The sequence below is a fragment of the Palaemon carinicauda genome, chromosome 13, assembly GCF_036898095.1.
Source record: "Palaemon carinicauda isolate YSFRI2023 chromosome 13, ASM3689809v2, whole genome shotgun sequence".
Taxonomy (NCBI): domain Eukaryota; kingdom Metazoa; phylum Arthropoda; class Malacostraca; order Decapoda; family Palaemonidae; genus Palaemon; species Palaemon carinicauda.
In genome coordinates this window covers 4,956,704-4,969,827 of record NC_090737.1, presented here as the reverse complement: position 1 = coordinate 4,969,827, position 13,124 = coordinate 4,956,704, and the positions used below count along the sequence as shown (strand labels likewise).

Sequence of the window (13,124 nt, the reverse complement as noted above, 5' to 3'; positions counted from 1 at the left end):
TACTGACAGGCCTGGGAGAACAGGGGTGCAGACGCACAGTCTGTGAAGTTACTCAGAGAGGGGTACAGGATTCCATTCTTGCGCAAGCCCCCTCTAGCAACAACTCCCATCGACCTCTCTCCCAGGTACAGAGAGGAGGACAAGAGGCTAGCTTTACAGCAAGAGGTGTCTCTCTTGCTACAAAAGGGAGCGGTAGTCATAGTCCGGGACCATCAATCCCCGGGCTTCTACAACCGTCTCTTCTTAGTAGCGAAGAAGACAGGAGGGTGGAGACCGTTGCTAGACGTCAGTGCTCTAAATGTCTTTGTCACCAAGCAGACGTTCACCATGGAGACGACGAAGTCGGTTCTAGCATCAGTCAGGAAGGAAGACTGGATGGTCTCGTTAGACCTAAAGGACGCGTACTTTCACGTCCCCATCCACCCAGATTCCCAACCTTTTCTAAGGTTCGTTTTTGGGAAGGTGGTATACCAGTTCCAAGCCCTGTGCTTTGGCCTAAGCATGGCACCTCTAGTGTTTACCAAACTGATGAGGAATATTGCCAAATTCCTGCATTTAGCAGACATCAGAGCCTCCCTCTATTTGGACGACTGGCTTTTAAGAGCTGCTTCAAGTCGTCGCTGTCTGGAGAATCTCAAATGGACTCTGGATCTGACCAAGGAATTGGGTCTCCTGGTCAATATGGAAAAGTCCCAACTCATCCCATCCCAAACTATAGTATATCTACTGTAGGTATGGAGATTCAGAGTCAAGCTTTTCGGGCTTTTCCGTCGGCCCCCAGAATCAGTCAAGCCCAAGAATGCATCCAGAGCATGCTGAAGAGGAACCGATGTTCAGTCAGACAGTGGATGAGTTTGATAGGGACGCTTTCATCGCTGGACCAGTTCATCGCGTTAGGGAGACTCCACCTCCGACCCCTTCAGTATCACCTAGCTGCTCACTGGAGAAAGGACATGACGCTAGAAGCGGTCTCAGTTCCTATCTCCGAGAAGATGAAGTCTGCACTGACTTGGTGGAAGAACAACATTCTGCTCAGGGAAGGTCTACCACTGGCTGTTCAGACCCCCGACCACCTTCTCTTCTCGGACGCATCGGACACGGGCTGGGGTGCGACACTGGACGGTCGGGAATGCTCGGGCACGTGGAATTCGGATCAAAGAGCACTGCATATCAACTGCAAGGAGCTACTGGCAGTTCATCTGGCCTTGAGAAGCTTCAAGTCCCTCCTTCTAGGCAAGGTGGTGGAAGTGAACTCCGACAACACCACAGCCTTGGCGTACATCTCCAAGCAAGGAGGGACTCATTCGATGACATTGTTCGAGATCGCAAGGGACCTCCTCACCTGGTCAAGAGATCGAAACATATCTCTAGTAACGAGGTTCATTCAGGGCGACATGAATGTCATGGCAGACCGCCTCAGCCGGAAAGGTCAGATCATCCCAACAGAATGGACCCTTCACAAGAATGTTTGCAACAGACTATGGGCCTTGTGGGGTCAGCCCACCATAGATCTGTTCGCTACCTCGATGACCAAGAGGCTCCCAAATTATTGCTCACCGATTCCGGACCCAGCAGCAGTTCACATAGATGCCTTTCTTCTGGATTGGTCCCATCTAGACCTTTATGCGTTCCCCCCGTTCAAGATTGTCAACAAGGTACTGCAGAAGTTCGCCTCTCACGAAGGGACAAGGTTGACGTTGGTTGCTCCCCTCTGGCCCGCGAGAGAATGGTTCACCGAGGTACTGCAATGGCTAGTAGACGTTCCCAGAACACTTCCTCTAAGAGTGGACCTTCTGCGTCAGCCGCATGTAAAGAAGGTACACCCAAGCCTCCACGCTCTTCGTCTGACTGCCTTCAGACTATCGAAAGACTCACAAGAGCTAGAGGCTTTTCGAAGGAGGCAGCCAGAGCGATTGCCAGAGCAAGGAGGACATCCACTCTCAAGGTCTACCAGTCAAAATGGGAAGTCTTCCGAAGCTGGTGCAAGGCGAATTCAGTATCCTCAACCAGTACCTCTGTAACTCAAATAGCTGACTTCCTTTTACACCTAAGGAAGGTAAGATCCCTTTCAGCTCCTACGATCAAAGGTTACAGAAGCATGTTGGCAGCAGTCTTCCGCCACAGAGGCTTAGATCTTTCCAACAACAAAGATCTACAGGACCTCCTTAAGTCTTTTGAGACCTCGAAGGAGCGTCGGTTGGCCACACCAGGTTGGAACTTAGACGTGGTTTTAAGGTTCCTGATGTCAGCAAGGTTCGAACCGCTTCAATCAGCCTCTTTTAGAGATCTCACTTTGAAGACTCTTTTCCTCGTCTGCTTAGCAACAGCTAAAAGAGTCAGTGAGATACACGCCTTCAGCAGGAACATAGAATTTACATCTGAAATGGCTACATGTTCCTTACAGCTTGGTTTTTTAGCTAAAAACGAACTCCCTTCTCGTCCTTGGCCCAAATCGTTCGAGATTCCAAGTCTGTCCAGTTTGGTTGGAAACGAACAAGAGAGAGTACTATGCCCAGTAAGAGCTCTTAAGTACTATTTAAGACGTACGAAGCCATTACGAGGACAATCAGAAGCTTTATGGTGCTCTATTAAGAAACCTGCTTTACCGATGTCGAAGAACGCAGTTTCTTATTACATCAGACTTTTGATTAGAGAAGCTCATTCTCATCTGAATGAGGAAGACCATGCTTTGCTGAAGGTAAGGACACATGAAGTTAGAGCTGTCGCAACTTCAGTGGCCTTCAAACAAAACAGATCTCTGCAGAGTGTAATGGATGCAACCTATTGGAGAAGCAAGTCAGTGTTCGCATCATTTTACCTTAAAGATGTCCAGTCTCTTTACGAGAACTGCTACACCCTGGGACCATTCGTAGCAGCGAGTGCAGTAGTAGGTGAGGGCTCAACCACTACATTCCCATAATCCCATAACCTTTTTTAATCTTTCTCTTGAAATGTTTTTATTGTTGTTTTTGGGTTGTACGGAAGGCTAAGAAGCCTTTCGCATCCTGGTTGATTTGGCGGGTGGTCAAATTCTTTTCTTGAGAAGCGCCTAGATTAGAGGTTGTGATGAGGTCCTTTAGTATGGGTTGCAGCCCTTCATACTTCAGCACCTAGGAGTCGCTCAGCATCCTAAGAGGATCGCGAGGCTCAGTAAGGAAGACGTACTTAAAAAGGCAGAGTAATTGTTCAAGTCGACTTCCTTACCAGGTACTTATTAATTTTATGTTTGTTATTTTGAATAACTGCTAAAATGAAATACGGAATACTTAGCTTCTAATGTTAACATGTATGCTGGTCTCCACCCACCCCCCTGGGTGTGAATCAGCTACATGATCACCGGGTAAGATTAATATTGAAAAATGTTATTTTCATTAGTAAAATAAATTTTTGAATATACTTACCCGGTGATCATGAATTAAAGGACCCACCCTTCCTCCCCAATAGAGACCCAGTGGACCGAGGAGAAAATTGGTTCTGTGTTGACAAGAAGTACTTGAGTACCTGCTCGACAGATGGCGCTGTTGATGTACACCCCCACCTGTATAGCGATCGCTGGCGTATTCCGCCCGTAGGTTTTTTCTGTCGGGCAGCAGAGCTGCAGCTACATGATCACCGGGTAAGTATATTCAAAAATTTATTTTACTAATAAAAATAACATATTTCTTTAAGCTACAGTATAGTATAGTACTGTATTTCAAAATAACTCAGGACCATTATATGCATGGCCCATTTTTATTCTATATTTTAACAATTCAAAATAAGCTTTGATAATTTCTGTATCAAAGTAGCATATGGTTAGAACTGTATCTATCATAATTTATTGAAGAAGAAAAAAAAAAAAAAAAAAGAGGTAAAATAATGAAATCATATAAAACATGTTTCATATGCTGCATGAGTTTATACATAAATAAAAAAGAATATCGTTATCTTACTTGAACAAATTAAACAAACTAAAGCTTCCGCACAATTAAGAATTACCACATCAGCTAGACATATCTGGATTATTTTTCAAGAATGTACATGAACTTATGACATTAGCTAACTCATCTTTTAATCACAGCAGATTTAATATATCTGGATTTTTTTTTTAAAGCGTGCACATAAACTTATGACATTACCTAATTAATTTTTTCATCACTGTAGATTTAATACATCAGGATTATTTTTTTCTAAAGAATGTACATGAATTTATGGCATTAGCTAACTCATCTTGTAATCACAGACGATTTAATACATCTGGATTATTTTTTAAAAGAATGCACATGCACTTATGAAATTAGCTAACTCATCTTTTAATCACAGCAAATTTAATACATCTGCGTTTTTTTTTCCTAAAGAATGTACATGAACTTATGGCATTAGCTAACTCATGTTTTAATCACAGCCGATTTATTACATCTGGATTATTTTTTTGAAAGAATGCACATAAACTAATGACATTAGCTAATTCATCTTTTAATCACAACAGATTTATCGTACCTTCCAATCTTTTAAAATGTGCGATCAAGATACGTACTTTAACTGAAATGAACACATAAGAACACTACATATCTAAGTATACTCAAACTTTTGCCAATTGGTTGAATGACTAGCGGCAAAAGGTTAACACAGACAAGCAAGAAAGAATATCTACACTCAGCTAAATATCAGTCCCTCACACTAAAAGGCTACAAAGGAAAAAAGCTAAATTAAGACTGTTTTGCATAAGGTCCCCTTTTTGTTTTGTTTCATTTGTTGATGTTGGCTACCCCCCAAAATTGGGGGAAGTGCCTTGGTATATGTATGATGTTCTATTCAATGTGTCCATATAGACTGTCACAAATTACAATACTGTAGTCAATCTATTATCATCATGATAACTTTAGTTAAAGCCTAGGTCATCTAAAACCAGAAATTATAAGTGTTGGTTTTATATACGGTACAGTACTTGCAAAAGCAGCCATTCTTTAGTCTTTGGTGGAGATCTCCTTGTCAGTTTTATTTTTATTTTGTAAGCAACATTATTGTACTTGTAATTTGAAAAAAGCTGTACTGTACTGTGGTTCATAGGTTATGTTTTTTAATTAATAAGTTTTGTTCCTCATTAATATAATTTGTTTTTAACTTGTTAATTTGAACTGCATTATGTGCAGTACAGTACTCTTTTTGTCTGCTAAGCTGTAATAAGCTCCGTACATTTATTACAACACTATCCACTTTAAGTATTGAACACATATCGTACAAGAATACAAGTTACATGAAAGGTATAAAATACTGCACTATAAGCCATAAAACTAAATATATTCTGAGATTGCAGAAATCTTAAATACTGTACACAGTATAGACTAGAAAATAAGTCATTGTTTAAACAGCCAAATTTGTCATCATTTCTACTAACAGTTCATCATACGCAATCAATAATGTAAAATTCAAAATCTGTGTAGACGATGAATGGAGAAGTATTGATTCAAAAGCTCAAGATAAGAGACGACTGGTGAAATCTTACCGAGGCCCTTTGCGTCAATAAGCGTACAAGATAATGACGATGATGATGATGTTGATGAATTTATCCTAGAGCAATTAAAAATTATTATACTTACAATTAAGTAAACAAAATATAGTAACATGAAGATTACTTGCTGTAATAGGTTTCAAATTATTATTAAAAATTAGATTAATTAGCCAATTAATGAATTTCAGAACCAAATAAAAAAGGTGAATATTATTATTCTTTAACCCCTCAAATTCCTGGCACAAGTATTCCATGTATTAGTTTTCCTCTTTTTTTAATAATCAAATAAATACAGATGCAAGGGAGATTTCAAGTAAATATTCAAACTTGACTATATAACAATGTTAGTTTTTTGTTTTTATAATAATTAGAAAAAAGGAATTTTGATGTAGGAAAAATCTATTTTTGGGCTCGAGCCACGTCGTCCTGATGAAAGTTCCCTTCGGCTGCTTCCTACTGTATAATATTTCTGCGAGTGATATTACAAGAGAATTACCGTCAGGTATCACGGGGTTCCAACCCCCGGAACGACTATCCGAAGATATCGTGTATAATCAGGGACGTATCCTAAGATAACCATAGATATCTGCACCCCCAATTGACTTTAGCCAGTCTAATCCACTAAGGGGAAGGATAAGTGAGGAGCCGTTACATATCCTCTCACCTTACGGTGCCCCCATACGTCTCTGGCGCCTCATTCCTTTGAGGGAGATTTCAAGTAAATGTTCAAACTTTGGCTACAACAAACTAAAAATCAGACATACATAAAAAATACGTATGTTAAACAAATTCATTAAACAACAAACAACGGAACTGGAAAACAAAAACAATAATAACTTCCAAAGGTGATCCAAAATTTCACTACCACATATTATATACAGTATTTCTACAACACTGCAAAAACACAGGAAAACTAAAAACAAAAGTGAAAAGTTGAATAGTTAAACCATGTCAATTCTAGTTCTTTTCAGGTATATTACTTTAAGCCGTAGATTTAGGAAGTTGAAGAAAGGAGTAATAGAATTAATACTCTACTCCAACATCACTACTAGAGTAGACTGAAATCATGTCCAATTGATAAAATAGAAAATCATATAAAAAAACCTGAGAAGGGTAATACTGCGCTGTATGTTAATTTTGGAGAGAATTATTTTCTTTGAAAACTAAGAAAATTAAATACAAAAACTTAAAACCTGACAGCAAATATTCTTTTAAAAACTTATGTTTTCCAAACTATCTTCCTTCAATACGCACACAAAAGTATCAAAGATAGTAAAATGATCTACTTCAAACTATCATTCAGCCTTGGTAGAAAATAGGCAAACTAAAGTATCACTACTAAAATTGATTAAAAAAAATAAAAAATGAATAGTTCCCATCAAATCTTCAAGGAACAGTCTCGACTCATCCAAATACTGTACTGTACTTTCAGAGATCTATTGTGACTACTTCCGACTCGAGCAAACCTTCCTCTTCACTCATGTCTCCTCCAGTCATAGAGGATCCACTTCGCATTGTTTTTCTGAAATATAAAAGAATCCATCAGCTATTATACTATTTTATTATCTATGAGTGTTCAACCCCCTCATTCAGCATAAAAATTGAACATCAAATTAACATCTGCATTACACAGAGATTACTGAGGCATGTACTTTTGCAGAGGATGTAGACATGAAAAGAAAAATACCACAGACATTCAAGAAAATCTTTCATTACCGTAGCTTAATGTGGATATTCAAGCAAGAGAATGGTTTATACTGTACTGTATATCTCCATTAAATCTTAAAATTTTAAAAATATTTATGCATTTACTGTATATGGATTATAGACTTTCTTTTCAAAGGAAAAGAAATAAAAACTTACAGAATACCTATGAGATGCATAAAGATTGATGTCAAACATTTTTATGATTTGCAGTATTAACTTTATGTAATATAGATTTCATAACAACAAATTGTGTAACACAATATATATGCAATATATTTCTTTCCTCGTTCTTTCACTAAAAATGACAAATTCAAAGATAATTTGTATTTTTCCTAACCATACAAACCTTAGCTATTTACAAAGGGTATTACTTTTAGCGCAGCTGAAATGACGAGCCAATAGTTTTTAACGAGGGTTAATTACCCCCGCGCTAGTTAGCGGGGGGTGGGGAAGGGTAGCTTGCTACCCCTCCCCCCTCCACACACCGGTGACTTGCTTCACTTCACTTAGAGGTAGGACTTGACTTGGGGGTCAGGGATGGCGGGCACATATGTGTAAATAGCTAAGGTTTGTATGGTTAGGAAAAATACAAATTATCTTCGAATTTGTCATTTGTTCCGTAACCGAAATACAAACCACGCTATTTACAAAGGGTGACTTACCCCTTAGGAAGGGTGGAAAGTCCCCAGCCTTACTGACTTCGGCTTGCCCGGGGGCTCGATCCCTCAGTGAGCAGCACTAGAGAGAGGGAGCCCCTGTACCTCACAGGTTCCTAGCATCGCTAGGAACGAGTGGCCTACATAAGTAGTGTGAGGAGGAGAGTGTGACTCGTCCTCTGAAGTTGACCTTGAGACCTTCAGATAGGAATTCTAGGATAGGACGTTCCCCATACCACCTCGTCAGGGTATGGGAGACGCAACAGTATTAAGCTTAATACTAGGAGCACAAAGAAGCATGGGTTACCTGCAGAGGTCGAGGTCAGCTATGCGAGGACCAGGATGCTGCTTCCCCAAGAGAGGGGAGAATGAAGAAAGAAGTAAGGGTCAGACATACTCTTTCATTCACACAGACTAAGACCGGGTAACAACGCCCTCAACCTACTGCTACTTGTCCAAAAAGGAGCCTGAGGTTAGACCAGCTGTTGTGCAGCCACCACAGGGCCGACAGAGAACGTATCGAGGCTCCTGCGGGTCACGTCTTGCAGGTAGTGGGCTGTGAAGGTCGTTTGACGCTTCCAGACCCCAGCTTGAAGTACCTGCGTCACAGAGAAGTTTCTCTTGAAGGCCAGGGATGTAGCAATACCCCTGATATCGTGGGCCCGAGGGCAACGTGACGGAGGAGGGTCATGATTCAGGGCATGGTGGATAACCCTTCGAATCCAAGCAGAGATGGTGTTTCTGGTGACCCTCCTCTTTGTCCTGCCTGTGCTCACAAACAAAGCTCGCACATGAGGACGGACTGCAGCCATTCTCTTCAAGTAGTACCTCAGACACCTCACTGGGCATAGTAGCAGCTGGTCTGGGTCGTTTGTTACAGAACGGAGACACGCGATCCTGAAAGAGTCGAACCGAGGATCCGGCACTCCAGGATTCTGAGTCTTGGCCACAAACTCAGGGACGAACCTGAACGTTACCTTCCCCCATCCCCTTGAATGGGCGATGTCGTACGAGAGACCATGAAGTTCACTAACTCGCTTGGCCGAGGCCAAGGCGAGTAGGAAAGCCATCTTCCAAGACAGGTGGCAATCGGAGGCCTGGCGTAATGGCTCGAAGGGAGGTCTCTTGAGAGACCTGAGGACTCGAACCACGTTCCAAGGAGGGGGTCTCACTTCCGACTGGGGGCAGGTAAGCTCATAGCTACGTATGAGTAAAGAGAGTTCTAGCGATGAAGAAATATCCACGCCCTTCAATCTGAAGGCCAAGCTTAAGGCTGAGCGATAGCCTTTCACTGCCAAGACAGAAAGGCGCATTTCTTCTCGCAGATACACAAGGAAGTCCGCTATTGCTGGAATAGTGGCATCGAGTGGAGAGATACCCCTTCCACGACACCAACCACAAAAGACTCTCCACTTTGCTTGGTAGACTCCCTCAGAGGACCTTCGCAGGTGCCGAGACATTCTCTCCGCAACCTGTTGCGAAAAGCCTCTCTCCGCGAGGAGACGCTGGATAGTCTCCAGGCGTGAAGCCGAAGCGAGGCTACAGCCCTGTGAGGGACACCGGAGTGGGGTTGTCTGAGAAGCTCGTGTCGTGGAGGAAGCTCCCTTGGGAGTTCCGTCAGGAGTTGCAGAAGGTCCGGAAACCATTCCGCGTGATGCCATAGCGGAGCTACTAGAGTCATGGAACAGTTGACCGATAGTCTGGTCCTGTTGAGCACCCTTCTCATCAGACAGAATGGTGGGAAGGCGTACACGTCGATGTTGTCCCACCGTTGCTGGAAAGCATCTTGCCAGAGTGCCTTGGGGTCCGGGACTGGTGAGCAGTACAGGGGCAGCTTGAAGTTCAAGGCTGTCGCGAACAAGTCCACCGTCGGGGAACCCCACAAAGTCAGGACTTTGTTGGCTATCTGAGGATCCAAAGACCACTCGGTACTCACTATCTGCGAAGCCCTGCTCAGACTGTCGGCGAGCACATTCCTCTTGCCAGGAATGAAGCGAGCTGATAGTGTTATCGAGTGGGTTTCGGTCCACCTCAGAGTCTCTACTGCAAGATGGGATAGCTGTTGCGAAAAAGTGCCTCCCTGCTTGTTGATATAAGCCACTACCGTGGTGTTGTCGCTCATCACCACCACGGAGTGACCCGCCAGGAACCGTTGGAACTGTTGAAGGGCCAGAAAGACGGCCTTCAATTCTAGCAGGTTGATGTGTAGGCACTTTTCTGATTCTGACCAAAGGCCTGAGGCCCTCTGGTTCAGAACGTGCGCCCCCCACCCTTCTTTTGACGCGTCCGAAAACAGAGTCAATTCCGGGGGGAGGACGAGAAGACTCACTCCCTTTCGCAGGTTCTCGTCGGCCAGCCACCACCGCAAGTCCGTCTGTTCCAGAGACCCCATTGGGATCAGAATGTCCGGGGAATCGGATCCTTGATTCCACCGGGACTTGAGCCACCATTGAAGGGATCTCATCCTGAGGCGGCTGTTTGGAACCAGACGGGCCAGGGAGGATAGGTGGCCTAAGAGACGCAACCACGATTGGGCGGGGAGTTCTTTTCGCCTGAGGGAAGGTTCCGCCACCCTCCTCAGCCTTGCTATCCGGTCGTCTGATGGAAAGGCTTTGTGGAGATTGGTGTCTATTAGCATGCCTAGATAAACCAGTCGTTGGGACGGCTGCAGAGAGGACTTCTCGAGGTTTACCACGATCCCCAGATCCTGGCAAAGATCTAGAAGCCTGTCTCGGTGCCGAAGAAGGGTCGACTCCGAGTCTGCTAGGATCAGCCAATCGTCTAGGTAACGAAGGAGACGAATGCCGTTCCTGTGCGCCCAAGTCGAAATCAGGGTGAACACTCTGGTGAACACCTGAGGAGCTGTGGAGAGACCGAAACACAGCACCTTGAACTGGTAGATCTTGTTGTCTAGGCAGAATCTCAGGTACTTCCTGGAAGACGGATGGATTGGGATCTGGAAGTACGCATCCTTTAGATCCAGTGTACACATGAAGTCTTGTGGTCTCACCGCAAGTCTGACCGTGTCTGCTGTCTCCATGCTGAACCGGGTTTGTTTGACAAACCTGTTCAGAGCCGAGAGATCGATGACGGGTCTCCAGCCTCCAGTAGCCTTCTTTACAAGAAAGAGTCGACTGAAGAAGCCTGGAGAGCCGTCCACGACCTCCTGGAGAGCACCCTTCTCGAACATGGTCTCGACTTCGGCCTGAAGGGCCAGCCCCTTTGCCGATCCCATGGCATAGGAGCTCAACGACACTGGATTCGCTGTCAGGGGAGGTTGAGATGACGTGAACGGGACGCGATAACCTTGGCCGATCACTGAGACCGTCCAAGCATCGGCCCCGTGATGTTGCCACCTGCGGACGCAACGCTGAAGGCATCCCCCCACAGGTGGACACGCAGGGGGACTGCCACCCCTAGGGCTTGCGGCCGCGGCCGCCACCCCTAGAAGTCTTGCCTCCCCTGGAGGACTTACCGCCCCTCTTGACCTTGGCTGGAAAGGGCTGGGGCTTAGACACCACTTTCTTAGCTGCCGGTGCCTGTTTGGGAGCCTTACGAGGCTGTTGCTGCTGTTGTGGCGGGGCTGGAGGCTTATAGGGCCGAGTTGTAAGGGCCCTGTGGAGGAGGGAGTCCGTGCTGGATTTCCTCCACCTCTCAGCCGTTCGCTCCAAGTCTTGAGGCTCAAACAGGCTCTCCCCCAGGAGGGAGGCATGTCGGAGCCTACACACATCTACGGCGGGGACCTTCGGATGGAATCTCTCGGACACAGCATCGCGACGCTTCAACACCGAGTTGGCCCACAGGGTGGTAACCTGGTGCGCCAAAAACTCGATGGAGCGGGTGCCCGAGAGCAAGAAGATCTCTAGGGCCTTCCTATTGGTCTCCTTGGACAAGTCCTCCGATCGCAATAGGATGCCCAGAGATCCTAACCAGAAGTCCAGCCACGAAGTGGCCTGCATGGCACACTTAGCGACCTTCTCGTGGTTAAGGATCTCTGCCGCCGAGAACGACACCTGCCGGGCAGAGAGTTTCTCCAAGGGAACTCCCTTCGCCAGCTCCTCCACAGAGTGATGGAGAGGAAGAGCGAGGTTGTGCTCACCCAGGATCTCGAAATACCTCCTCTGCTGAAGGCGAGGAGGAGGGATGAGTTTGTTCCCGGCAGTGGAACGACTGGAGGAGGCAAGAAGAGCGAGCTGAGCATTGGCCCTAGCTCTGGCACTCTTCAGCCCCCGAGACCAGAGCAGAGCTGCACTGGTCTTAGGGGCCTTCCGAACGTCAAACACTTCATCCAGAATCGTGTCTTTGCCTTTACGGGGGCGGGATGACTGGATCCGTAAGACTGTTAAGTTGCCTTATCAGGCTTAGGACCTGCCAGAAGGCATGTTCGGACTCTTGCTGTTCTCCTCCCTGCGGGCTGGCAGCTAAGTCTCCTGCCCCAGGAATCTCTTCCTGGGGTGATACGTGGACATTCCCCAGGTTAGTCGTGGGTTCCTGACGAATCCTTGCAGAGGATTTAGGGATGGTCTTGGAATCCTTGGGTTCCCTCCTGGGAGGGATACAGGATCCCAACAACGAGGTTCGAGGGGCCCCTTCCTCACGAGACAATTCTCCTGCCTGAAGCGAAGTCTCCCCCCCTAGTGCCGAGGGGAAGACTACCGCCCCACTGGACTCACCTGAGGACGGAAAGGCCTCGTCCACGGGAGAAGGAGAGAGTACTCGTGCAGGAGAGGGGACCCTCGAGACCGACCTCTTGGGAACCAACTTCGCCCTGGGGGAAGTCACCACGAAGTCCACTCCTCTCTTTCTCTTCAGCGTAGGAGAGACAGCCGCTGGTTTGTTACCCTGGCCGGCGAGTGCTGGTTTCATAACCCTCACTAACGCCCGTGCCAGCGGACCAAACCAAGTCTGCTGCTCCAAGGACACAGAGTCCGAAATCCTCGCTAAGGTGAAAGGGATCGGGCGATCCTTTGGAGTGGACACGACGGTACCTGCCTGAAAAGAAGGTGGGGAAGAATGCTGTACTGACCTGTCTTCGTCCTGCAATACCAACCTGTGCTTGGATGGAGGTGATCCCGAGTGCCGTCTAGGAGCACGCGTCCCTGCTGCTACCACCGGCTGTGGAATTCGCCGCGAACTATGGTCGCGCGAGGGCGAATGGTCGCGCGGGTGATCGCGTGGGCGCACAGGCAAGCGGTCGCGTGGGGGCGCAGGCGAGCGGTCGCGCGGGCGCACAGGCGAGCGGGCGCGCAGGCGAGTGGGCGTGAGGGTGG

At 46.1% G+C, this 13,124-nt stretch overlaps 1 protein-coding gene across 1 annotated transcript in view; it reads right to left on the bottom strand.

The window, feature by feature from the left end:
- Positions 1-5,890: 5,890 nt before the first annotated feature.
- The window catches only part of LOC137652146 (bis(5'-adenosyl)-triphosphatase enpp4-like), a 42,004-nt gene continuing 34,770 nt past the window's right edge, over positions 5,891-13,124 (bottom strand). The window contains exon 8 of the mRNA XM_068385348.1: positions 5,891-7,013. Within this exon, the coding sequence (XP_068241449.1) occupies positions 6,920-7,013 (94 nt within the window). The 3' untranslated portion in view covers positions 5,891-6,919. The remainder of the gene's footprint in view (positions 7,014-13,124) is intronic.